At 48.1% G+C, this 26,255-nt stretch overlaps 1 protein-coding gene and 1 long non-coding RNA gene across 3 annotated transcripts; one reads left to right on the top strand and one right to left on the bottom strand.

The window, feature by feature from the left end:
• Positions 1–152: 152 nt before the first annotated feature.
• PLAC8 (placenta associated 8) lies at positions 153–26,255 on the bottom strand. Of its 2 annotated transcripts, none has more exons than XM_082726534.1 (5): positions 25,938–26,255; positions 10,934–11,075; positions 8,571–8,695; positions 3,979–4,092; positions 153–423 (listed from the first exon to the last, which is right to left on the bottom strand). In XM_082726534.1, exons 2-4 carry the CDS (start codon positions 11,043–11,045, stop codon positions 3,988–3,990), a joined length of 342 nt encoding a protein of 113 aa, XP_082582660.1. In that variant the 5' UTR covers positions 11,046–11,075; positions 25,938–26,255; the 3' UTR covers positions 153–423; positions 3,979–3,987. The 2 variants fall into 2 exon arrangements, with proteins under 2 accessions (XP_082582660.1, XP_082582661.1); XM_082726535.1 differs by lacking the exon at positions 25,938–26,255 and adding an exon at positions 23,862–24,825.
• LOC309862552 lies at positions 362–1,269 on the top strand. Its single transcript, XR_014310578.1, has 2 exons — positions 362–447; positions 704–1,269. It is a non-coding gene; the product is annotated as an uncharacterized lncRNA (long non-coding RNA).

Raw genomic sequence — 26,255 nt, 5'->3', positions numbered from 1 at the left:
GTCATTATAGTCTTTTTTTTCTGTCTCAAAGTTCTTAGATGAAAGAGAACTGAGTTGCCATGGACCAAACTCTCCTGCGAAGAAACCAAACTGTGAGACTGACCCTTAAAATTAATGACACAAAGACACCGAGAGCAAAGAAGCATAAAGAATCTTGTTAGTAAAATCTTTTATTTTGATTTACGAGCCAAACGTAACACAAAATTCATAAGCCAGAAAGTTTAATAATAGGAAAGCAAAGAGAAACTGAGCTGGACCAGTTTGGAAAACTAACGGAAAACATTCATTTAAAATAAATCAAAATTCCATTTTATTGGGGGGGTAATCACACAGATCTTTCATATCTCAGTTGCAAAAGGCAGAGGAAGACTCAAGCTGAAGAGATATCTGCTGATGTCAACGGCTTCAGGGAGAGCTTTTCACCTACAAGGGACACACAAAGAACAGGTTTGAATTTTCTTAATCTACGCTTTTATTTTCAATAAACTTTAAATTTTAGAATCATTGTAGGTTTACAGAAAAATTGCAAAGATAGTACAGAGAGTTCCCATATACCCTGCATCAATTTCCCTACCGGTTACCATCTCACTAAGGTAGGTCTGACACAGCTAATGAGCCAAGGTTGATACATAATATTATTTAGCAAAGCATATACTTCTTTCTATTTCTCAGTTGTTTACCTAATGTCTTCCTTCTGTTCCAGGATCTTACCCAAGATAGCTCATCGCATTTAGTCATCATGTTTCCTAGTTTCCTCTCCACTGCGACTGTTTCTCAGACTTCCTGTTTGTGACGACCTTGACGATTTGGACGAGTACCAGTTGGGTGTTTTGCAGAATGCCTATCACCGATGAGGTTCCCTTTGGTCACCTGACTGAACTTGTCAGGTTTCTCCACTCTAAGGTCACGCTTTTCCCCCCCTTTTCATACTGTACTCTCGGAAAGGACGTCACTGTACAAACCCACTGGAAAGGGGTGGGCAGTTACGCACCATCCCCTTGAGGGAGGAATACACATGTACATTGTTTGCAATTCTGTGCTTCTGGGAGATTTGCCCCTCCCCCCCATTTATTTATTTGTTTGTTTGCTTAATCATGTATCTATATAGACACATGTATATCTAAGTATGGACTCACAGATACTTTACTTTGGTTATAATCTTTTCTAAAAATTTCATTTATAATCTAATACTACTTTACTGTGTTGCTGCAAGTGTTCCGACGTCCACAATTTGGAGATTCTTCTGTTGGTTCCTTTGTCCCTTTCAACCTATTTATTTTTAAAAATTTATTTGTTTGAGGGTGGGGAGGGGCCGAAGGAAAGAGACAAGCCGACGCCCCACTGAGCGCCCCACTGAGCGCCCCACTGAGCGAAGGGAAGTCCCTCACGGGGGCTCGGCTCGGTCCCAGGCCCCTGAGATCACAACCTGAGCCAAAGTCAGATGCTTAACTGACAGCCACCCAGGTGCCCCTCAACCTATTTTCAAGAGAAATCATGTTATTCTTTGATCTTTGTCTCTTGCTTTTCCTACTTCAAGTATTTGCATATCTAAAGTTTCAGTGTTGATGAATAATGTGGAGTTCAAGGTGATGCTCCACAGTCAGGAACACCAAGGCATTTTACTTCAAACCAATTCAAAGATCCAGTAAGATAATCTCTCTGGGGTTAAAAAAAAAAAAAAATAATAAGTTCAGTTGTCAGGATTCATTATGTATGTGTGGGTTTATATTTTGCCCAACCCGTCTCGTGTATTTACTTAAATAAACAGGGTTGAAGTGGTCTGACTCTTGATCTTTGCTGCTGACCTCGTCCTGTCCAGTCTGTGTTGCACACCGTCAGTAACTCTTCTAAAGGGTTAGCTCCACTGACGTTATTCCTTACATAAAGCCTACAGTAACCCCCAACTGCTTACCAAATAAAAGGCCAAATCATTAGCCTAATCTCATTCTACTGCGTGCCATGGCCCCCACTCACTTTTAAAATCTTCCTTTTCTAGTGATTCTCCCACTAAGATGTTCTTGCCAAGTCGATGGACCTAAACTCGTAAAGATGTTTTCCCTCTTTCTGCTTCTATAGCTTCACTAATGTTGTTGCTGATTAGAAGCAACATCTGTTTCTGTAAAGTCACAACTCACGTGTGAGATCTAGTGTCTGCCCCATCAGATCCGTTTCCCTGCTTGTCTGCCCTGCTGTGTGCCCGGGAGGCTGACTTTAGACCAGGGCAGCACTTTCCTGCCTGCGGCGGGCTGTGCGTTGCAGCAGTGGACAGCCTAGAAGAACTCAGGGGAGAGAGCAGGGCGCTTTTCCTCTGGCCTGCTTCCAGTGAGGTTGCCGCAGGTTGCTCCTGCCCTCTAGTGTGAGAGGTTACGGGTCCTCTGAGGGCAGCCTTCTCAGAGCGCACTCCTTTGGGATTCTGGTAACTGCTCCCTCGCCCGCTCCCAGAGGCCCTGGGGTGGGGACGCCGGACTGCTGCTGGCTCGCGCGGCTCCAGGCCCACCCTTGGCATTGCTCCAGACCTCCCCGCCACGCCCGTGTCCTAAGTGTCTTCACTGAACCGCGTGGCTATGATCTGAGTGCCATCCATTTCCTCTTGTGACCTTGATACTCACGTCCTCTTTAGAGCAAAAACCCACTGCTTTCAAGAGCCTTTCATTTCCACATCTCACAGAATATAATCTGTTCTTCCTCCGCACATAAAATAGCACTTGGCCTAAAGGCATTAGTCAAGCCCGTCGTTTTGTCTAGAGGCTGTCCGACCTTCTCCTTCAGAGTATACAGTCTCTAAAGACAAGAGAGCCAGCTTCTTTATTTCTGTCCCCACAGCACTTAGCACTCTTCTGCCTAGGACTAGGTACTTCATACATTATTTGCTAAATAAATGACATTTTAAAATATATCCTCCATATTTGTTAACCAATACAGGGTTCTCGTCCACTGGAAAAATGAAGCGGCGTATTACCAAGAATGGGAAAATGGATGCTTTCTTCCCGTACTCAGGGTAAATGCTACAGCAGACTGAGAAAAATCACGTTTATTTCTACTTAATAGCTCGTTCTGAGAATACTAGAAAAATCAGTTGGAAATGATTTGACTAATTTTCAGAAGTTCAGATTCTATATAACATTTCCAAATACTCTATATTCTATATGACCACTTGCAGAGTTCGCTTTTTCCATACGATTTTCCTGTTTAGTCTCTCTCCCCTTATTCTGGATAGACACTTCATGCTGCAGTCAATTCAAATATTACATAATATGCGGTTTTCATTTGCTCTACTACTTCATAGTTATTTGCCAATTTCTTTTGTCAATTTGATTGTCTTTGTAGGGGACGTGTTTTCTGCATCTTTTGTATCTCACTACACTCTGGCATTTTACAAGTGGTAAGTGCCTCATTAACGGAGAAAAAGGAATTCTAAGAAAAGTCACCATCCCTTTATTTACTAAAATGTTTTTCAAAACATAAAGCTATTGTTGCAAGCTGAATGTCTATGCCCCCTGCAAAACTCACCTGTTGAAACCCTAATCCCCACTGTGAGGGCATAAGGAGGTAGGGCCTTGGGAGATCATTAGTTCTGAAATAAGGTCAGGCAGTTGAGCCCCCACAATGGGATTACTGTCTTCATGATGAGAGAGATCAGCGCTTACTCTCTCTCCCCCATTTGAGGACACAGTGAAAAGGCAGCCGTCTGTAATCTAGCAAGAGAGCCCTCAGAGGAACTGATTTGGCCACACCTTGATCGTGGCCTTCCCAGCCTTCAGAACTGTGTAAGCCACAGTTACGGTGGCCCCAGCAAGGTAGTGCAGCTGTCTTCCTCATAAGAAGAAACCAATAAATCCTCACAATAAATCGATCATTATATTGAGATAACCTTTGAGAGACTTAAGGAATTATTATTATTGAATTATTACTTAAAATAATGGATAATTTACAAAGCCCTTATTATATTTCAAGCAAAACGCAGATTCTGGGACCTACCATCAGTTTCTAGAAAGTGCGCATGGCTCGCCTTCTGTTGATGTCTCTCTTGATTTGGCAGAGAGAACACTGCGGACAGAAGAGCGTCACCAGATAGTCGTCACAAATGGACCCCTGTTTGGAAATATGAAGAGAAACAGAAATTTAAAACCCACCTCCTTGGAAGTTAGGACTTGTGGATTTTTAAGGCACTTTGAAGAGAAGCAGAAAGAACTGATCCTTTGAATTCAGAGTTTGGATGGACACATTTAAGAAAATGTTAACAGAGTTTTCCATATAACTCCTCCTTTAATGCCATCAAAAGTTTCCCTGTATTTTGCAATAATACATATAGGAGATGTCAATCACTATGAGGGAAAAACAGAGTTTCAGAAAGTGAAACCTCAAAATTTCCCCACACCTCCTGCCTGTCTCAGGAAGCTGCTAGAGGCTGTCTCCACCGCAACAAGGGACAGATCCCAGGAGGACGGAGATGCGGGCTGTAAGGAGCAGGAGCCTAACCCGTGGGAGAGGCTAACGGAGCCTGGAACGTGAAGGCAGAGGAGATCCCAGGGCCAGGAGTTCAGCGTCACAAACGCAGAGCGACTAGTCCCAGGGGCGGTTGTAGGTCAGGCCCCTGTTCCCCTGACGAGATAGAAAATGGTAGAACGTCTGATGTGTTGAATAGGTTGGAAAGAGACTGAGAAAACTGAGGCAGTTGGGGGTCAAAGTAAGTGGAAAACAACTCGTAAGTAAGTGGGAAATTACTAATGAAAACACCAAGAATTATTAAGACCAGGAAAAAGAAAGTTTAGTGGAAAAAGCAGTCATGGTTCACTCCATGACTCAGCTCTGGAGCGCAAACTCCGTCTCATAATGTAAGTGCCAAACACGGATTTCGTCCGAATTACACGTCCCGGTGCGCGAGGGAGTGGGCTGGGGAAAGGGCGCATGTTTGTGGCGGGGAAGGAGAAGAAAACAGAACGAAATTCTCATCTTTTATCCTGGGAGCTCTACAGACAACACTCCAAACAGAAAACTCAAAAAGTGGCCAAACAACGCCTTTGATTGGGAGGAAAATCTCCCCAGAGATCTGGGAAGGCGGTGGCGGGAGAGAGAAGTTTGTGGACAACCACTTTTCTTGACAATACTTGGATGACCTAACATCAAGCCAGGTGTTCCCAGAGCTCGGCAAACAAGTAAAACCCGACTGGAAAACGGGGACGGGGCTATTCGGCGGCCAGAAACTCCGAGCAGTGTTCTGGAAGCCGGGAGCACACGGGCTTACACGGCCGGGATCGTCCAACCGAGCGGGGGAAGCTGACACCTGACAGAGTCATGGACAGGCCACGGCCTAACCCCCCCCCCGCCCCCCACTCAACCCGGAACCCGGATCTCGGAAGGAGGAGGAACGGGCTGGGGACTGGAGGGCCGGAGGGTCACTGGAGCCGGACCCCTCTGCCAGGCCAGCCCTGCACTCACTGTGGCTGTGGCTTTGCCCCAGGGTGCAGCAGGCAGGTGAACTTAACAGAGGCCCCCGTGCGGGCTTTGGGGCCCTAGGAGGGGAGAGGGGTGCTGGCCGTGGGGGCAGTTCTTCACCCATCCTCCAGGAGATCAGCCTCCCTAGGACTTAACACAGACTCACTGGAAGGAAGAACAAAGGGTATTTCGGCACAGCAGAGAAATCTGAATTGCTGTCACGCGTGAGACAGCTGGACCGTCTCATGTTTGGTATTCACTGATTTATTTATTTTACTTTACTTTATTTTATTATTTATATGACATGGAGAGATGGAGAAAGAGAGCTCAAGCAGGGGAAGGGCCAGAGGGAGAGGGGGAAGCAGGCTCTCTGCTGAGCCCCGAGCAGGGCTGGGTCCCAGGACCCTGGGACCATGAGCTGAGTGGAAGGCGGCTGCTGAACCGACAGCCACACAGCCGTGCCTCCCCACCCCCACTTTCTTTTCTTTTCTTTTTTTTTTTTTTTTGCTTCTTTTCTTCCTTTTGCTGCATAGGTCTTTCCTGATTGCTTTTAGTCCCTAGAGATGACCCACAACACATTTTTACCAACTAGTGATGACCCTTCATTCTTTTACCCACAACTTAAAACTCAATTCATCTTGAGATCCGTGCAGGTTTTTGTATCAATGACTCATCCCTCTTATTACTGAACACTCCTTCATTATAGGACTGGATCGCTGTTAGTTCACCTGCTGGGGGGCGTTTGGATTGTTTTCAGTTGGGGGCTGTTACACACAAAACCACTCTGAACATCTGAGGCAAGTCTTGGTATGGATATATGTTTTGGGGGGTAAATATTTAGGAGTAGGAGCGCCTGGGTGGCTCCGTGGGTTAAAGCCTCTGCCTTCAGCTCAGGTCATGGTCTCAGGGTCCTGGGATGGAGCCCTGCATCGGGCTCTCTGCTCAGCGGGGAGCCTGCTTCCCTTGCTCTCTCTCTGCCTGCCTCTCTGCCTGCTTGTGATCTCTGTCTGTCAAATAAATAAATAAAATCTTTGAAAAAAAAAAAAGAGAAAAAATATATATCTAGGAGTAGAATGGCTCAGTGTGTTTAACTTTTAAGAAACTGCATTTTACACTCCTACCAGCGTTGCATTAGAGTTTCAGTTCCTCCATATCTGGCTGTATATGGTGTGGTTCAGTCTGACTAATTTTAGCCGTTCCCATAGTTGAATAGTGGTATCTTATTGTGGTTTCCATTTGCATTTCTCTAATGATTTAAACATCTTTTTTTTTTTTAAGATTTTATTTATTTATTTGACAGACAGATCACAGGCAGGCAGAGAGGCAGGCAGAGAGAGGAGGAAGCAGGCTCCCTGCTGAGCAGAGAGCCCGATGCAGGACTCGATCCCAGGACCCTGATATCATGCCCTGAGCCGAAGGCAGAGGCTTAACCACTGAGCTGCCCAGGTGACCCAATGTTGAATATCTTTTTATATACTTATTTGTCATCCAAATATTTTCTTTTTTCCCTAATTTAATTTATTGTGTAAGAACACTTAAGAATGTGGGTGGATCTCAAAATAGGTACGCTGACTAAAAGAAGGTGGGCAGAGGAGTAGAGACTGACACTTGGATTCCATAAACTGCAGACAATGCAAACTGTAAGGACAGAAAACATTGACTGGGATGTGGGACGTGGGAAGCGTGAAGAATTCTTCAAAGAAGCAAATGAGATTTGGTTGTTGTTTTAATCTTGATGTGAACATAAAAATATTACCCAGTATGGGGCACACATCTAATGTTACGGGATTATAAGTTGATACAATCCTTTTGGAGGAGTATTTGATGGTATCTTTCAAATTTTGAACGTGCCTACCCTGGGATCTATCAATCTAATCTCGGGCACCAGACTACAGAAGTACCAGTGCACGTACAGACTTCCATGTCCTAACAACTGTTTAATCTGCAGCTCTACTTGACCGTCCATCAGTAAGGAAGCGACTGAGTACATTACGGATGCAGGGGAGTACTGTGAACATGTTAACAAGGGTCTGCATACTGCATATTGCCGACATAACACGCTGATTGTGTGTAAAGGGGTCAGATTTTCACTTTTTACTTTCCATAATTCTGTGTTTGAATCTGTCATAAAATTAGGTCTATAGCATGTATTATTTTTGTAATCAAAGCACTAAGAAACATTTTTAAATGAAAAAAATAAAATAATTTCAATGGAATTAAACACTTTCCTAATATATTTTGCCATGTCATTTGTTCCCCGTGATGCTTAATTTTATGTATCAACTTGGCTAGATCATGGTACCCATATATTCTAGATGTTTCTATGAAGACTTTTTAGACGACAGTAACATTTAAATCAGTGGATCCTAAGCGACGTGGATTATACCCTGTGATGTGGGCAGGCTTGATCCAAGCCATTGAAGGTCGCAGCAGAGAAAGATCGACCTCCCCAGAGCAGGAGAGAAACCCTGCCAGCCGGCTGTCTCAGAGCCGGGCTGCAGCTCCTCCCAGCCTGCCCGGCTGCTGTGGTGTTTGGACTTGCCAGCCCTCACGGTCACATCAACCTCTTCCTTACAGTCGCTCTTGTTATATGGATCTGTGTGTACCCAGGTCTGCATCATCTGTATCTCTTTTGACTGGTGAGTTACCTACTACATAAAGGGCAGCTTGTGGCATCATGGAAGGCACCTTCATGCAAAGGCAGGGTTGAATATCGACAACTTCTACTCCAAGTGCATGTCTTTTGCGAGGTACTCCACCTCTGAAAACTTCAAAGTCCTCATCTGTAAAATGTGGACCCCCTCACTTTATAGGCACAGCTGGCGTAAGCTTTCAGTGAGGTGTCCTCTATCATGAACTTGGGGCATGCTGGGTCCTGAATAGTCCCCATCCATTGTCTGATACACATGCAGATACGAGAGTTGCTTATGCTCTAAGGTCTTTAACGGAAACCTAGAAGGTCACCTAACCAAGGACACCTCTTGCTACGGCAACTGGATAGAAGGTTGCACTTGCTAGGAAATGCCAACCAAGCAAATTCGGACGAGGGACCCCATCAGATGGCTTGCAGGTTTACAATGATGGTTTTCAATATGGGAGCATGTTGGAATGTCACAGTGTTGTAAGAGACTCACAGGGATGCCATATCGGGTCCGGTAGAGGGTCCTCATTGCGACGGACGTCCCGCACAGACAGCATTCGTTCATGTCCGCTGCAACTTGACACGCGAGGCACGTGAAGCAAAATGTGCCACAGAGACCTGGACACGGGAAGCCAGAGGCACGCGTTAGTCCGCTCTGTTCCAGCCACCTGTGGAAGCTAGTTTGCTTTCATGAACGACAGTCCCAGGCATGGGGTCTTGGCCACACATCTTGCTGCCAAGGCTATCCACCATGCTTTTGCCCAGTATTGCACCGGCTTTTCCCTTCGCCCCACCCAGTCTTTTCCGACCTCCACACACCGTGGCAAGTGTGCGTCCCGCCTTCACTCATCTGTTGAACGACTCACAGAAACCTAGCCATGTTCCAGAGATTGTCCTCGAAACGGACTGCTTCTTTCTGGAGTCTAGGAGAGCAGTCAGATAATAACATGAAAATTCCCCAGCGGAAACCTACTCAAGGTGTCAAGGGGTCAACCACGGAAATGAGGCCTCAAACAGCTCTGAGAGGATGTGCCGCTCCATCGGAGCACTGACAGCCGCGTGGAATCTGGCAGGTAGACAAACGGGGGAGGAGCGCCTCTGACATCACTTGGCACGTCTTGGCAATAGCCGGTGTCCATTCAGTATGGCTGGTGGGACCGGGATAGAGCTGGAAGTCGAGGCAGGTTGGCGACTGGATGATGGCGTGAGTGTGTGGAGTTGGTCATGAAGGTCATAAGGAGCCACCGAAATATTTTAAGAAGGGAGAATGATTTGGTCAGGGCTGTAATTAAGGTCTTGCCATGGGGGCCTGGGTGGCTCAGTCGGTTGAACGTCGTCTGCCTTCGGCTCAGGTCACGATCCCAGCGTCCTGGGACCAAGCCCCGAATCGGGCTCCCTGCTCAGTGGGGAGCCTGCTTCTCCTTCTGACCTCCCCCCTCTCATGTTCTTTCTCTCTCTCAAAAAAAAAAAAAGTCCTGCCATGAAGCAATTAAGCTTTATTAGACCTTGTAATTCACTTATTTGAGTGAGGATACAAGAGGCAGGACAAAGCTATTCACCTTTACAGGGTTTTCGTGATGGAGTCACATAGTATTACTATGAATGGCAAATGTTGAACTAATGTCTTCAGAAGTGTAAGTCATCACCCCAGGCCATCCAGTAAGAAGCGAGAGCCAATGAGCAAACCCATTGTTCCGTTTTCTAGGTAATTTTTTTTCTCTCTATGCTTTCTAATGTACAGTTGACCTTTGGACAATGTGGGGGTTTGGGAGCGCTGGCCCTCTGCGCAGTCAAAAAATCTGCGTGTAACTTTTGACTCCCCCAAACCGAAGTACGAATAGCTTACTATTGACGAAAGTCTTACCAATGCCCTCAACACTTTACTAATGCACATTCTGTATGCTGTACGTGTCACATACCGTACTCTTACAATAAAGGAAGCCAGAGAAAAGAAAATGCTAAGAAAATCACAAGGAAGAGAAGATACTTTTATAGTGCTGGACTGTAAACAAAAAGTCTGCATCTACACGGACCAGCGCAGTTCCAACCCATGTTGCTCAAGGGTCAACTTGATCCGAATTTCACTGTCACTGGTACTTTAAGGTTGACGTACTTTCTTTCCTTCTCTCAGGGCGCTCTGTCGGCTTGAGGCAGGCAAACCAACCTCGGAGCAAATTTGGTCGTGGGTGCCTGTTTGTTCCTCGGTTGGGTCAAGAGCTGAGCTCTTTGGTCCCCTCTGACACCCCCATCCCCGAGCGTGGCTCCCCAGCTGCACTTGGAGAGGTTCACGAAAAGGAAACAAAGAAGAGGCAGAGATCCTTTTTTGGGTGAGAAGCTGACAGCCTTTAGAATTCTTTATTCTCAGGTGTATAAAAACCTAAATGTATCAGTTTAAAGAGTTCCTGACCGAGCTTACGTCACAGCCATGGATGAATGCTTTGTGTAACTCGGAAGGAGGGAGTCTACATACGCAACAAGAAGAGTCGTTTTTCTTTTTCTTTCTTTCTTTTTCTTCTTTTTTTAAATCAAGTTAAATTGGAAATACCTCTTTTCTTTTCACGTACGGTCTATTTACGATCATTAGACCAAACCCACCACTGTGAGAATCATCAGCTTCCTTACACCATCTTAACCAGAACTTATTTTAGAAGTACGACTATCGACTGATGTGCTGGAGAAAAATGACCGACAACCAGCACAAGACTTTCTCCTTCGCTTCCCATTCACTGGCCGATGTGCCGGGTGCCCTGTAGGAGGCCGGGAACCCTCACTACACCATACGGGAGGAAAGAGGGAGGGCTCTGGCCTTGCCACCCCCCACCCCCAGCGACGACAGGCACATCTCCCAGCACTTACAGACTCCGCAGTCGCTGAAGCAGTCGCACATGCCCGTCTGCCAGTTCGAGGTTTGGGGCATGGGACTACATCCAGGCTGAGTCACAATGACCACCGGGCCCTGGGCTTGCATTTCCAAGGCAGGGTCTTCAGTGGCTGTGGTCTGGAAAGGAAAAAGCTGGTGTGAGTAGACTCAAGGTTGCTCATGGAAACCTGTTTTGAGGCATTCTGCTTCCCAGGCAAGTGAGATGATTTGATTAAGTTGCGTGCGGATCTTTTTTTAAAAAAAGAGATTTTATTCATTCATGTGAGACACAGAGAGAGAGAGCACAAGTGGAGGGGAGAGGAAGACAGAGAAGCAGGCTCCCCGCTGAGCAGAGCCCCACACCGGCTCGATCCCAGAACCCTGAGATCGTGACCTGAGCCGAAGGCAGACGCTCAACCCTCTGAGCCTCCCAGGCGCCCCTGGTTCCTGATCTTTGAAGAATATAATTTCTCTCTCTACTCCCCTGAGGACAGAGGTCCCTGGGGGAAGGAATTCACTGAACTGATCAAAGGACCGATTGCTTCTTTCAGAGTAAGGGAGAAAAACCGGATTATTGGTACAGTTTTTAGACAGGCTTCTAGTATCCACACAAGACAGGGGAACAGATGACCACCTTGCAGCGCCCACAGTAGTGAACCGCAGAAAGCAGGCTTCACTCATATGGCGCCATCCGAAACGTTGGTGCAAACATACCTTTCCCCTCCTGCTCCTTTTATAAGTTTCTTTTTGTTTTGGATTTATTTATGATTAGCAGTTGTAATAATAATAATAATAATAATAAACAACCCTCCCCTGTTTTCTGCTTCCCCACGGATAGTCTGCTTCACTTCCGCTCAGCAAATGTTTGGTGGTTTCCCCCACACCAAGCGGTTCTGCAATCAGAGCGGCCGTGTCCTACCGTCCAGCTCCGTGCCCACCCGCGCCGGCAGGATGGAGCTTCAGACCCGCAGGCGCAGGGCTCAGCCCCACGAGACGGCTCCTACTTCTCCGCTTCGGGTGCCGGCTACCAGCCCAGACTGTCACCCGCACTTGCGACTCACCAGCTACTGCCTGAAGGTCCCTGGGACCCCTCCTTGGGTTCAATCAGTTAGAGGGGCTCACACAGAAAATAGCTGAACGGTTTACTTACTGGACCACTGCTGTGAAACCAAGGAAACTAAAGATGCAGAGATGCACAAGTTCAGAACACGTGGAGTCTGGGGTTGCCCCCCTGCTTGGCTTCCTAACCCCGAAGCTCCCTGAACCTCATCCTTCTGGGGCTTTATTGCATTAAGCATCATTGATTAAACCATTGGCCACTGGTAACTGAATTCAATGTTGAGCTGCGCTCGCCTCCCTGGAAGTCTGGGAGGTGGGGCTGAACGTTCCAGCCCTCTGATCACAAGGCTGGTTCCCGGCAACCAGCCCCATCCTCAAGGGTTTTCTGAAAATCACTTCTCTAGATAAACTCCCCGTACTTGAGAGGGGCTTGGTGTGAATAAGAGAACACCTTTATCGCTCTTGATCAGTTAAGAGATTCTGAAGATTTTAGAAGCTCCGTGCGCTCCGTGCCATGAACAGAGATAAAAACCATATATGTATTTCTTATTATAAAGCACAATACCACAGAAGTCCTCTCCAGGTTTTTTGTATCCTAGTTCTTCACTTCAAATTTACCTGAAGCCTATATCCCCCACTCAGTGCCGGCTTGGGATCCCTTCGACACATGTTGGGACAAGTCCTGACAGTATGTCTCAGCAAAGTGTATTATGAAGTCCATTTTGTGAAGTTAATCCTAATTTCTACCAGCAGAGGCAGTGGGGGGGTCATAGATCATGGATTAGATTTGGAGTGAGAGTATCTTTGCTTAAATCCTGGTTTCTTAAACTCTGTGATCTTGAACTAGTCGTTTACCTGTCTAGTCATTTAAGTTTCCATTTATTAGTGTATGACATGAAAGCGGTTTCTGACCGAACCACCTCACATACTTTTTGAGAGTTCTTTTTTTTTTTTTTTTTTAATGATTTTATTTGACAGAGCAGGGGTGGGGAGGGGAGAAAACATAAGAAGGCAGAGTGGCAGGCAAAGGGAGAAGGAGAAGCAGGCTCTCCACTGAGCAGGGTGCCTGACTCCTGCTTGATCCCAGGACCCTGGGATCATGACCTGAGCTGAAAGCAGATGCTTAACCGACTGAGCCACCCAGGTGTCCCTATTGATAGTATTCAGTGAGATCAAGTCTGGAGATGAGTTTAGGTACCAGGTATCAGGTATCAGGTAAAATAGGGGAGAGAGGCTATCATGTACAAAAGCATAGCAGGGAACTTTGATGACTTCCATATACAATTGTTGGTAATGATATCACCCAATATTCACCAAGATTCTACTCTCCCGCAGACACTGCTGGACTCACATTGTCCACCTAATCTTACAACAGCCTGGCAAAGTGGGAATTATTATTTTTATTGAGTTGATAAGGAAATGGACACTCAGGGAGTTTAAGTAAACTGTGGAACTCAAATCCGTCTCAGGCTCATTCCACAGACCCTTTGCCTCTTGGCTTTGGACTCCCACTCCGTCACTGTGCTGAGGACACTGTCACATCGCCATCGGCTTATCGTGACCTCCTTGAGACCTGGCACCCCCTTTCATATTTAGTCCTTTAGCACCAAGCACAATGTTACCCTCATAAAGGCACATGCCTCGTTGATTTAAGCACTTACAGGAGGCTTGATTCCCTTACAGTGTGCTGGGCACTGGGATGTCATACATTTCCACTTCAGTCTCCAGGACATTTTGAGAAGCACACACATACATGCACACGTTAAAACTGAAAATACAGTGCTTCAAGATACTCAAGCATTGTCATAATATTTGCCTTATTAGTTTCTGCATACAGAGAGCAGGTCCAATACAAAGTATCTACGTTGTTCCATATTATTTTACACTTTTCTTTTTCTTGAATTAGCTGGTTTCTTTACAGCTCTCATGACTTTTTAACGCTTAGCTAGTTTTCTGGTTCCTTTGAACAAGAAGAGAGTGCAGTGTATGACACCAGGGATAGTTTTAAAAGCAGGATTATAGCTTGGATATTTCTCCATCAGCTGAAAGGATATCACGCAAGAATGGTTCAAACGCACCTAAATCTGCCAGGTTTCGTCACAGCTAATAATAAATTATCCAGGTCCGCTCTCATAGATGCGAATCTTAGCAAACGGTATCATGAAATGAATGCTCAGTTATTCTGGATGAGGATAAACTAGTTTAATTTTTTTTTTTTAGAAAGCAGGAAAAGCTTAAAAAGGGTCTCTTAACTATTTGTTTCTGTTGAACATCATCACTATCAGCAAGTAGCTCTAGGCATTTTCTTGCCCATCAGTGAGTATAGTACCCAAACACCACACATTTAAAGTTTTAATAAAATGATTATAAGTGTCTCAAAGCACAAGATTTGACATTATTTTTTCAAGGATTTATTATATATATTATTATATAAAATAATATATATTATTATATACAATAATATATATTATATATATACATATTATATATATTATTATATATATACATGCCCCTCTGCTCATGTACTCTTTATATATAAAGAGTACATATATACGTATATATGTACGTATATATGTACTCTTTATATAAATATATAATATATATAAATATAAATAATTAATAATTAAATATATATAACTAAATATATATTTATATATATAAAGAGTACATGAGCAGACAGAGGGGCAGAGGGAGAGAAAGAGAGAAAATCTTCAAGCAGACTCCTTGCTGAGCAGGGAGCCCGGAGTGGGGCTTGAACCAAGGACCCCAGGATTATGACCTGAGCAGAAACCAAGAGTTGGCCACCCAACCAGCTGAGCCACCCAGCTTCCCTGACATTAAGTATTTGTTTATTTATTGTTATTTTTAAAGATTTTTGTTATTTAATTGACCAAGAGAGACACAGCGTGAAAGGGAACACAAGCAGGGGGAGTGGGAGAGGGAGAGGCAGGCTTCCCGCTGAGCAGGGAGCTGGAATCGGGACTTGATCCCAGGACCCCAGGGTCATGACCTGAGCCAAAGGCAGACACTTAACTATTGAGCCACCTAGGAGCCCCAACATTAAGTATTTAAAGAAGAAGACTCTAAAATGGGAGACATTTAAAAGGCCTAAAGTTAAGAAAATAGTAAAAAGGCAGGAACAGATAATTCACAAAAAAAACATAAAAATGACTCTTAAAAGATATATATCAAAAAGGCGGTCAAATTCACTCAAAGTTAAGGAAATACCAATTAAATGCCTGTCAGATTGGCACAAATTAAAAAACATGCCACGCGTTCTCTTGGCAAGTGCTGCTGTGGGAACGCGGCCGCCGGGCAGGAGCTCGCACCATGCGGATCGGGGCTCGTGTGCAGTCCCCACTCCACCCTGTCTTCCCACTTCCTGAAATGCCCCTGAGCATGTATCTCCAACCATGTGAAGATGTACATGTCTGAGGTTATTCGCGTACTCGGGGAGTGGCTGAATAATGACGTTCTGTCGGGGACAAGGCAGGCACTCGGGCTAAACCCCATGTCGCCGCATGGAGAGTCGCTTCAGCCCTCCCAGAAATGGAATCTTCAGCCAGTCCATCAGGAACTGCCTAATCTGCTCTTATTAGATGACCTGCCTGATAGACCCCTGCGAACCCCTAAAGAAAACTGACCCGGCATAACCATTTATTTGCTTTTTTGTCTAGTATAACGGCCCTGTGCCTGCTCCCTTCTGTCCGTAGAAGTCTTTCCTTTGGTACAGCTGCTTGCAGCTCCTTTCTGCCCAGTAGATTGCATGCTGCCTGACTCACAATCATTGAACAAAGCCAGTAAGATCTGAAATGTTACTCCGTTGAATTTTGTTTTCTAACAGGACATCCATACAAGAGAGCATTATGCAGCTATCAAAGAAAGAATGAGGATAACCTATTCTATAAACTGATATAGAATGGTTTCCAGGATAAGCCATGCACAAAAGAATACGTGTTGTCTGATACCCTTCATATGAGAAATAAGGGGCTATAAGAAAACATACTGTACAATGAGAAATACAGAAAGAATAAACCAGAGATGAATAAATGTGTCATGTTCAGAGTACATGGGGTGAAAAGAACAAGATGATGGAAATGGAGTGGTAGGGCTGGGCGGATACCCCAAGTGTACCCTTTTGTGTGGCTCTTCCTCTAAATCATGCTAGTATGTCACACATTAAGTCAACACACAAAGGGACAATTAAAGTCCATCAGAATGTGGAAAGAACCCCAAAGGCAATATACACGGTGACAAAGTAACCTGACTGTATTCCGATTAATATTAGAAACGCACTGACGGGAGTGTGGAAGGAAAAGGTAACCGTGATGCCGGCAGAAAGTCGTGTTTTGACCGTGTAATATAAGGCTAAAGACAAAAGGAACCAAGTTAGTCCCTAGTTAGGAAACTTGTTTTTCACAAGGGTATAGGTTAACAGTTCTGAAACTTCTTTGTATATATGTACATGCGAGGCTTGAACAAATAAATATGTTGTGGGTAATGAGACTGAGGTTTTTTACTGTCAGAGAAAGAAATTACCAAAGGGAAGGAGGAGGGCGGAAGGAATCCTGAGCTGTCGGGATCACGATTATTCACACACACGCGTACGTGCAAACACACACAGATACAGACATGTGTGTACATAAATCTATTTCCTAGCTCCGCCCACGGAGAGGACCTAGAAGCAACAAAAATCCATTATCCCTGAATATACCTTGTGCCCAAATCTTGGTTTTGAAATGCCATTTTCCAATAAAAGGGAGTCAGAGTTCATTGGAGAAATGGCTGATTCCAGGCTAGAGCAAGGAAAGTACAAGAGAAGCCTGGAACCTCTTGATCCAGGACCAAAAGTTCAAAAAGGGCTCCAGAATGGCTTAGAGACAGAACCTCAGAGCTCATCTGATGGCTCTCATAGTGGCCAAACCAGGACAATCTGAGCAACAAATTAATGTTAGCAATGGTTTATAACTCATAAACCAATGCAACTACCCACAATTCCATGCTGATATAAATAAAAACAAATTTTAAAATGAGGGTGAAGATAAAGTGCTTTTTTATGATAGAATTCCTATTAATGAATGTAGAAGGAGTGATGGAGATACAAGATCCAAGATCACCATTATCACCACAGGGATCATTATTGATCTATGTTGAGATGGGGATGGGCAGAGACAGAGAGAAAGTCTCGAGCAGACTCCTCGCTGACTATGGAGCCTAACGCAGGGCTTGATCTCACGACCCTGAGACCATGCCCTGAGCTGACCTTGAGAGTAGGACACTCAACAGAGTGAGCCACCCAGGTGCCACCACAGTGATAGTGGTTGAAGGCGAGGCTCATGAAGGGACGCTCACGTCCTTGTTTATTGTCATGTGCTGAAGGACACAACACCACTTCTGCGTTACTTTACCAATAAAACATACTCAGAATCCACTTGTAAGGGAGTATCAGACAAACACATATGGAGGGAGACTCTGTAATACATCTGGCCAGTAAACAGTGTCAGGATTGTGAAAGACAAAAAAAAGGGAAATATTCAAGATGGAAGGAGTCTACAGAGACATGAAGACTAAGTGCGATTTGGGATCCTGAATTGAATCCTGGAACAGAAAAGGAGGAGCTGTCCACGCTCTTCAGCCAGAGACCATGAAGAACACAATCAGAGTTGAGCAAAGTCGTGTTCACTGCGCATTCTCGCAAGGGAGAAGGTGCCCACTGGGGACTGTGAGAAGTTTCCGGAGAAGGGTATTAGAAACACTTTTTGGTTGGGTAGATTTGAAGGAGGATCAAGGGAATAGAGGTGGCCCCAAAAGCGGAATACAATCCTACCTTTGCGTCTATTAATAGGATCTACGGGAGCACGGAGGAATGCAAGGTTAATTCTGCCAGAGGTGTAGCAGCAGCAATCACTCAGACTAGCCAGGAGAGGACACCGTTTGGTCGGTTGTGGCTTGAATAATGTCTAAAATTCAAATGGAGTGCACGTGTTTCATCTTGATCCATCATGGTCACAGACTAGCCTTATCTGACATCAATGCTCTGTGAAATTCTTTATGCGTAAGAGAAGAACATCAGGATCTAGCGTGAGGGACAGCACGGATGGGCCTGCAGGGTACTATGCTCGGTTACGTAAGCCAGGCAGAGGAAGACAGATACTGTATGTGGGGTCTAAAACCAACCAAGCAATCAACGGGCCAACCAAACCAACCCCACAGATACAGAGAACAGAACCTCTGTGGCTGCAGAGGTGGGGTGTGGGGTATGGGAGAAATGGGTGAAGGTGATTAAAAGGTACAGACTTTCAGCTACAAAACAAGCGAGCCTGCGGATGCACTCTGGTGGTTATAGTCAATACTATTGGATTGTATGTTTGAAAGTTGTTAAGAGAATCAAGCTTAAAAGTTCTCATCAAGGGGCACTTAGGTGGCTCAATCAGTTAAGTGTCTACTTTCAGCTCAGGTCGTGATCTCAGGGTCCTGGGATGGAGCCCCGCATCGGGCCCCCTGCTCAGCGGGGAGTCTGCTCTCCCTTTCTCTCTGCTTGCTGCTCCCCCTGTTTGTGCGCCCTCCCTCTGTCAAATAAATAAATAAAATCTTAAAAAAAAAAAAGTTCTATAAAAAATCTGTACCATATGTCGTGGTATGCTCACCAGGCTTATTACGGTGAACATTTCACAATATGTACGAGTCTGAAATCATGAGGTTGTACACCTGAAACTAATATAATGTTAGATGTCCATCACATCTCCAAAAAGACAAAAACAAGAAACAAACAAAGAAACCCCGCAACAATCCAGCGTGAGCGCCAGGCCAGTACATAGCCATACTGCTGGCTGGACCAGGCTAGCTCCCGGGTGCCAAAGACTCCTCTTCCCTTCCCCGGGACTTCAGGGGCACAACTAGGAAAATCTGAATAAGATCTGTCGGTTTGTTAGCTAGTTGTTTTCAATGTTAATTTCCTGGTTTCAATGTTTACACGGCGGTCATGTGATTTACAAGAAGAATCAGGAAACCTGGGTGAAGAGTTCCCAGGGACACTGTGCACTTAAAAAAAAATGGCTTTATTGAGGGATATATATTTTACATGCCATGAAATTCACTCACTTAAAAAGTATACTTGAGAAATTTTAGCATATCCATAGTTGCACAGCCATCACCATAATCAAATTTTAGAATGTTTTTTTATCACACATCCCTTAAAAATACCCATATCTATTACTACTAGTCACTCCCCACACCCCCTCACTTCCGCAGCTCCCAATGGTCTCTAATCTGTCTCTACTGGTTTGGTTATTGTGGACGTTTCACGTAAATGGAATCAGATGGTGCAGTAGTCCTCCTCCGTGGCTTCAGTTACCTAGGGTCCGCTGAGGTCTGGAAGCAGAACTTTCTCCTTCTGACATAGGTCCAGTCGCCTAGTGCTGTTGCCTAGAGCAGTCAGTGGTCACCTGGAGCTCTCACGAAGCCAACATCACTCACCTCACTTTATCTCCTCACCTAGGCATCTTATCAGCTCAGGAAGGGTGAGTAGATGTAATAACACTTCGAGAGACCATAGTTACATAACTTTTTTTTACAGTATATGGCCACAATTGTTCTATTATTATTGCTGCTAATCTCTTACTATGCCTAATTTATAAATTAAACTTTATGATAGTTATGTATGCATTTAAAAATCGTATATATAGGGTTTGGTACCATCTGCGGTTTCAGGGATCCACTGGCGTGTCTTAAAACATATCCCTGGGATATACAAGACTGTGTGTAGTCTTCTGTGACTGACTTCCTTCAGTTAGTGTGATGTTTTCAAGGTTCATCTGTGTTCTAGCGTGTGCCGGTACTTCTCTACGGCTGAGTAACATTCCACTGTGTGGGCAAACCATCTTGTGTTTATCTGTTCATGAGTTGATGGACATTTACAGGGTTTTCCTTTTTGATTATTAACGAAGGCTCCACTTACTGTCTACAGGTTTTTGTGTGGACATTTATTTTCATTTCTCCTGGATAGATACCCAGAAGTCAAAGTTGTGGGTCAAAGTGGTAACTCTGCCTTTAGCATGTTGGAAGGTAGCAGTGCTCACCACGTGTAGCATTTTGAAAACTGTTTCCAACTGTTTTCCCAAATGGCTGCATTTTGCGTGAAGGTTCTAAGTACTGGTATCCTGGTCAACATTTGTTACTGTCTGTGCTGTTTTTGCAGCATTTTTCTAAGCCTAAAATTATTTTTAAAAATAGCCAAGCAAAACATAAAAAAGAACATGGGAAGAGGGGAGCCCCCTAAGATTTAAAGTGAAAAACACAAAAACAATCTGCTACCAGTGCTGTAAAAATATATTCCTAAATTCAAGCAGTGCATAATGTAAATACAGGCATTATAAAAATTTTTACCATTCTTAGGAAGTATTCTAAAGGATTTCTCTTTTTTGTATAAAATACCATACTACATCCAGAGCAGTTAATACTTATTTTAAATTGATTAAGTTTGCCTTTTTTTTTTTTTTTTTAAGGTTTTATTTGTCAGAGCGTGAGAGGGAAGCGAGCGCACAAGCAGGGGGAGCAGCAGGGGGAGCAGCAGGCTCCACACCGAGCACGGCTCATCGGGGCCCCAGGATCCTGACCTGAGTCAAAGGCAGCTGTTTCCCGCCAAGGCACCCCCCCCTCAGCCCCCCGCCCCCCGCCCCGGCGCCCCAGGTCTGCCTTTCTACAAAGATCACTAGAGTGGATTTTGGGTTTCATCTTTGCGCTCTTAGGAAACCCGCTGCAAAGGCCTTTCCCCGCGGTCCGCCAAGAGAGAACCCGCCGCGCTGCGGGGCCGGCGAGCGCGGGGGCAGCGGCGCGGTGACGACCGCGGGGTCCGTGGGGCAGCGGCGCGGTGACCACCGGGGGGTCCGTGGGGGCAGCGGCGCGGTGACCACCGGGGGGTCCGTGGGGGCAGCGGCGCGGTGACCACCGGGGGGGTGGGGCAGCGGCGCGGTGACCACCGAGGGGTCCGTGGGGGCAGCGGCGCGGTGACCACCGGGGGGTCCGTGGGGGCAGCAGCGCGGTGATCACCGGGGGGTCCGTGGGGGCAGCGGCGCGGTGACCACCGGGGGGGGTGGGGCAGCGGCGCGGTGACCACCGGGGGGTCCGTGGGGTCAGTGGGGCAGCGGCGCAGCGACCACCGGGAGTCCGTGGGGGCAGCGGCGCGGTGACCACCGGGAGGCGTGGGGCAGCGGCGCGGTGACCACCGGGGGGTCCATGGGGGCAGTGGGGCAGCGGCGCAGCGACCACCGGGAGTCCGTGGGGGCAGCGGCGCGGTGACCACCGAGGGGTCCGTGGCGCGGTGACCACCGGGGGGTCCGTGGGGGCAGCGGCGCGGTGACCACCGGGGGGTCCGTGGGGGCAGCGGCGCGGTGACCACCGGGGGGTCCGTGGGGTCAGTGGGGCAGCGGCGCAGCGACCACCGGGAGTCCGTGGGGGCAGCGGCGCGGTGACAACCAGGGGGGTCCGTGGCGCTGCCGGGTCCGGGAGAGCCGCCCCGCGCGGGCCGGTCGGGAGGAGCGGCGCGTGTTGGGCGGCGGAATGCGGGGACCTTCGTCGGGCTGTGCTCGGGCTCCGGTCCGGCGGGGAGGTCAAGGGGCCGAGAGAGGGCAGGTCGGGGTCCGGCCGAGCCAAGCTACCCCTCCTCCGCGGCAGCGGCCTCCGACCCTCCTCGCAGCGCCGCGGCCCGGCGGCTCCCGGTTCCCGCCCGGAGGAGGCGGCCTTCCCCGGCGCACGGGCCGCGGCGCTCCAGCCCTGCCCCTGGCCGGCGGGGACGGTCCTGCGGGGGCCGGGGACGCCCGCGTCTCCCCTGGGCCGTCCGCTCCCGCGCTCGCTCAGCCGCTCTCTGTCTCTCTCTCAAACAAGTGAGTCAGTAACGTCCGTAGAACAGTCGCGACTGCGGGTGACCCCAGCGCTGCGGCCCCCGCACCCCCGCACCCCGGCCCCGAGCCAGCGCCGGGCACGCGGCGTCCGGTGAATCCCGCGGACGGACTCGGGGCCTCCAGCCCCTCCGGGAGCAGAAACGTGTTCCCGCAACCGGCGTAGCTTCTTCCTTCTTTCCTTTTCTTTTTCTTCTTTTTTTCTTTTCCATTGTTTAAAAGAAATACAGGTTTTTACAACTTCATTTCCGAGACAGCGAGAGCTCGCGGGGGGGAGGGGAGGGGGACGGCGCGGGGGGGAGAGAGGGGGGACGGCAGGGGGAGGGGAGCGGGGAGGGCGGGGGGAGGGGGACGGCGGGGGGAGGGGAGGGGGACGGCGGGGAGGGGAGGGGGGACGGCGGGGGGAAGGGAGGGGGACGGCGGGGGGAAGGGAGGGGGACGGCGGGGGGGAGGGAGGGGGGACGGCGAGGGGGAGGGGAGCGGGGACGGCGGGGGGGAGGGGAGGGGACGGCGGGGGAAGGGGAGCGGGGACGGCGGGGGGAAGGGAGGGGACGGCTCGGGGGGGAGGGAGGGGGGACGGCGGGGGGATGGGAGAGGGACGGCGGGGGGAGGGGAGAGGGACGGCGCGGGTGGGGGGAGGGGAGCGGGGACGGCGGGGAGGGGAGGGGGGGCGGCGGGGGGAGGGGAGAGGGACGGCACGGGGGGGGGGGAGGGAGGGGGACGGCGGGGGGAAGGGAGGGGGACGGCGGGGGGAAGGGGAGGGGGACGGCGCGGGGGGGAGGGAGGAGGGACGGCGCGGGGTGGGGGAGGGAGGGGGGAAGGCGGGGGGAGGGGAGCGGGGACGGCGGGGGGAGGGGAGAGGGACGGCGCGGGGGGGAGGGAGGGGGACGGCGGGGGGAGCGGAGGGGGACGGCGGGGGGGAGGGAGGGGGGACGGCGGGGGGAGGGGAGCGGGGGCCGCGCGGGGCCCTGCGACGGGCCGGGGCGGAACGGAGAGCGCGCGGTCGGCGTCCCGGCCCCGGCGGCCCCCGCTGTCCTCCCGGAGGCCCGAAGACTCAGACTAGACACGTGTCTGCGGCCGCGGGGTCGTCCTCCCTCCGCGGACTGTCGCCCTCGGGGCGCTGCAGGGTCCGGGATTCCCACCGGCCGCTGCGAGCCCGAGAGCCCCGCAGGCCGGACGGTCCGGGGGCCTCCGACGTCGGGTCCCCGTGCTGGGTCCGGGGCAGCGGCCCATGCTGGCCGCGCCGCATCTGCACAAAACGTCCCTTTCTCAGTTCGGCGACGCGCGTGGTCCTCGGCCGGCAGACGGGGCTCGGCGCTGCTGCTTCCCCGACGGCCGCTTTCCTCTGCGAGCGTGGAAACTGCGGGCGCAGGTGCTTCCGTGGACGCTTCCGCACAGATGACTGCGCGCCCCGCGCGGGCCCCGGAGGTTTCGCGCGCTGGAGGGAAGTTCCTCCCCGACGAACGGGGCCTGCGGGGGCCGAGGGCTGCCCTGCCCGGCCCGGAGCAGCGGAGCTGCGCGGAACCGGTGTCGCAGACATTACCGGGCCGGGGGAGGGGATTTTGAAAAGGGTTTTGTAAACGCGCACACGAGATCTCTTACTCGGGAAACGCCTTCCTGATAGTCGTAAAATGGAGAGGAGAAAGCGAACACTCCGGTGCGCAGCTCTGTGGCCTAAATATCATCTCACAAATTCTAGGGAGCTTCAAGTTGCAGCAAAATCTCGAAACGTAACAAATGCACAGTGTCCAAGTGACCTGCAAATCCCGTGCGGCGGCCACCAAGTCCCCAACCGTTTCAACCCCAGGTGTTCAAGGCAGGTTTGCAGCGTGTTTGGGGCCGTGGAGAGCCGCTGTGGTAACAGGAGACAACCTGCCTGGAATCTCTCTAAGCCCAGTAAAGAAGCTAAGACTTTCTGAGACCAGATCTACAAGCCTGTCTCCCCGTGTCGGTGGTCCCCAACACTTACTTTGTGTAAAAACCACTTGGAGAGCTTGTTTCCGAGGTAGAATCCTGGGTATTATCCTCCAAAAGTGTTATTTTAGAAATGGGCTGGGCTGGGGTGTAGGAATCTGTCCCCAGCACCCTCAGGGTGCTCCTAAGCCAGAAGATGCTGTTGTGCAGAGAAAGGTCGCTCTTTTGTGTAGACACAGCTTGGTGAGAATCAGAAAAATCATTCTTTTCTCCAGGCAGATAACAGCCTATGCCAGTGCCTCCAGCCTGCCTGAGGAGCACAGGCTGAACTAGCTTCCTTCTTTCCTTTGCTGTCGGCTCCCTGCTCAGAACCCGGGCATCCCAGGACATCCCAGTCCCAGTGACTTTGCAGAACACAGTTTGTCACACCATGGCCTGGGGCTATTTCATTTCTCCTCTGTTACTAACAACTACAAATGCAATCTAGTTCAGCAAACAGTTGTTGGGCAGCCAATGCATGTGGAAGCGTTGTGTTAGATATGGTAGGGACTAAGATGTCTGTAGTTCCTCCATGGCCAGTGGCTCTGCCCATCACTAAGTGACCCCATAGCTATTTTGTTTGGTGCCATCTTTGATCCCACAGGAACAGAGAGTGATGGAAAATTCCACTCAGGGAAAAGAAAAAAAAATGGAGACAGGAGGAACTGAGCTGGGAATCTTTGTGCACACGTTTTGAAGAGAGACTACCAACTCCTTTCATGGAATGGCCTCAATGCTAGGAAATCTTGTAGAATTTGGCTCACATGTTAAACACCCTAATTTCACCAATTGGTCTTAGTTACGACTAACCTCATATCTATCTCCCCTGCCTTGGAACACAAACTCTTGAGAAGAACAGCCCATCATCTTATGGATATTAACCAAGAGAATTAATGTATTACTCTATTACATTAATCAATTCAGGTACTAAATTTATTACTTAAACTTTCTTCTTCTTTCTGGTGTTTACTACTAAATTTTGATTTTTTTTTCACTTTTTATTTTTTAAAGATTTTATTTGTGTGTTTGTCAGAGAGAGAGAGTGAGCGAGCACAGGCAGACAGAGTGATAGGCAGAGGCAGAGGGAGAAGCAGGCTGTCCACCGAGCAAAGAGCCCGATGTGGGACTCGATCCCAGGACGCTGGGATCATGACCTGAGCCGAAGGCAGCCACTAAATCAACTGAGCCACCCAGGTGTCCCGATTTTTTTCACTTTTTAAAAAAAATTTATTTTTAGGTAATCGCTACACCCAATGTGAGGCTGAAACTCACAACCCGGAGATCAAGAGTCCCACGTTTCACTGATTAAGCCAGCCAGACACCTGATTCTTTTCACTTTAATTGAAACATTTTTGTTTCTTGATCTCTCATCTCTTTAAAAAAAAAAAAAAGATTTTATTTATTTGACAGAGATCACAAGTAGGCAGAGAGGCAGGCAGAGAGAGAGGAAGGGAAGCAGGCTCCCTGCTCTATCCCAGGACCCTGAGATCATGACCAGAGCGGAAGGCAGAGGCTTTAACCCACTGAGCCACCCAGGCGCCCCAATGTCTCATCTCTTAAGCTTCAAAGGTAAAAATGTAATGGTAGGTGAGAAGGGTAACATCTCTGTGCATATTTAATTTTGAAACATTCTAGTCTGTTTTCTTCCTTTCATACTGAAAATTAAAAGATTCTCATGATTCATTAGTAAACCCCCCAAATTCCATCTCCTATTTCTGACATTTTACTGGATAGATGAAATAAAATATTTTCAAAGCACAAAAAAATTAGACTAGCACAAGTAAATATGCATATGTATTAATATAAGGAATGAAATTAGTGATCAAGTTAGTAAACATAACACCTGATAAGTGTTTTTTGCTGGAAACAGTAGTTGGTAAGAATTCAAGACTACAGTCCTTTGAAAAGCATGGCATCTAAAACATGTTTGGCACATACTTGTTGAATTTGACTAAATTTAAAGCAGTTAGTTAAGAAAACAGTCTTTCAGCTGAAAGTAAAGAAATCAAATACTTTAAAAAAGCCCCCCATTTTTCTTTCCCCCAGTGCTAAGATAAGCTTTTAAAGAATTGCTTGATTTCAAAGTACTTACAGTGAAGAACTCGGTTCGGAGCAGGAAGTGATCAGTAGCTTGGGAGAGTATTCACTGAAAGAGAAAGGTATGTGAAAACAGAAGTAAGTGTGCTTCCGTTGGCAGACGCAGTACAGAGAACAGATTCCGAGGGTTTCATTGGCCCGGATAATTGTGGCAGCAAGGTGTGCTCCTGATATCTCCGCAGAGGTAGAAGGAACTAGAGGGCATTATGCTAAGTGAAATAAGCAGCCAGAGAAAGACAAATACCGTAAAATGTCACTCCTGTGTGGAATTTAAGAAACAGAACCGGGTTGCTGGAGGGGCGGTGGGTAGAGG

Source organism: Mustela nivalis, assembly GCF_964662115.1.
Source record: "Mustela nivalis genome assembly, chromosome: 4".
Classification (NCBI taxonomy): Eukaryota; Metazoa; Chordata; class Mammalia; order Carnivora; family Mustelidae; genus Mustela; species Mustela nivalis.
The sequence above is the reverse complement of the archived record's forward strand: the minus strand, read 5'-3'. Positions and strand labels throughout refer to the sequence as shown.

Excerpts from the sequence above, each read along its gene's own strand:
- PLAC8 (XM_082726534.1), bottom strand. The coding sequence starts at position 11,045 with ATGCAAGCCCAGGGCCCGGTGGTCATTGTGACTCAGCCTGGATGTAGT. Across the intron at positions 8,696-10,933 it reads CTTCAGCGACTGCGGAGTCT|GTCTCTGTGGCACATTTTGC; the intron begins GTAAGTGCTGGG and ends TCCCGTGTCCAG. Across the intron at positions 4,093-8,570 it reads GGACCCGATATGGCATCCCT|GGGTCCATTTGTGACGACTA; the intron begins GTGAGTCTCTTA and ends ATTTCCAAACAG.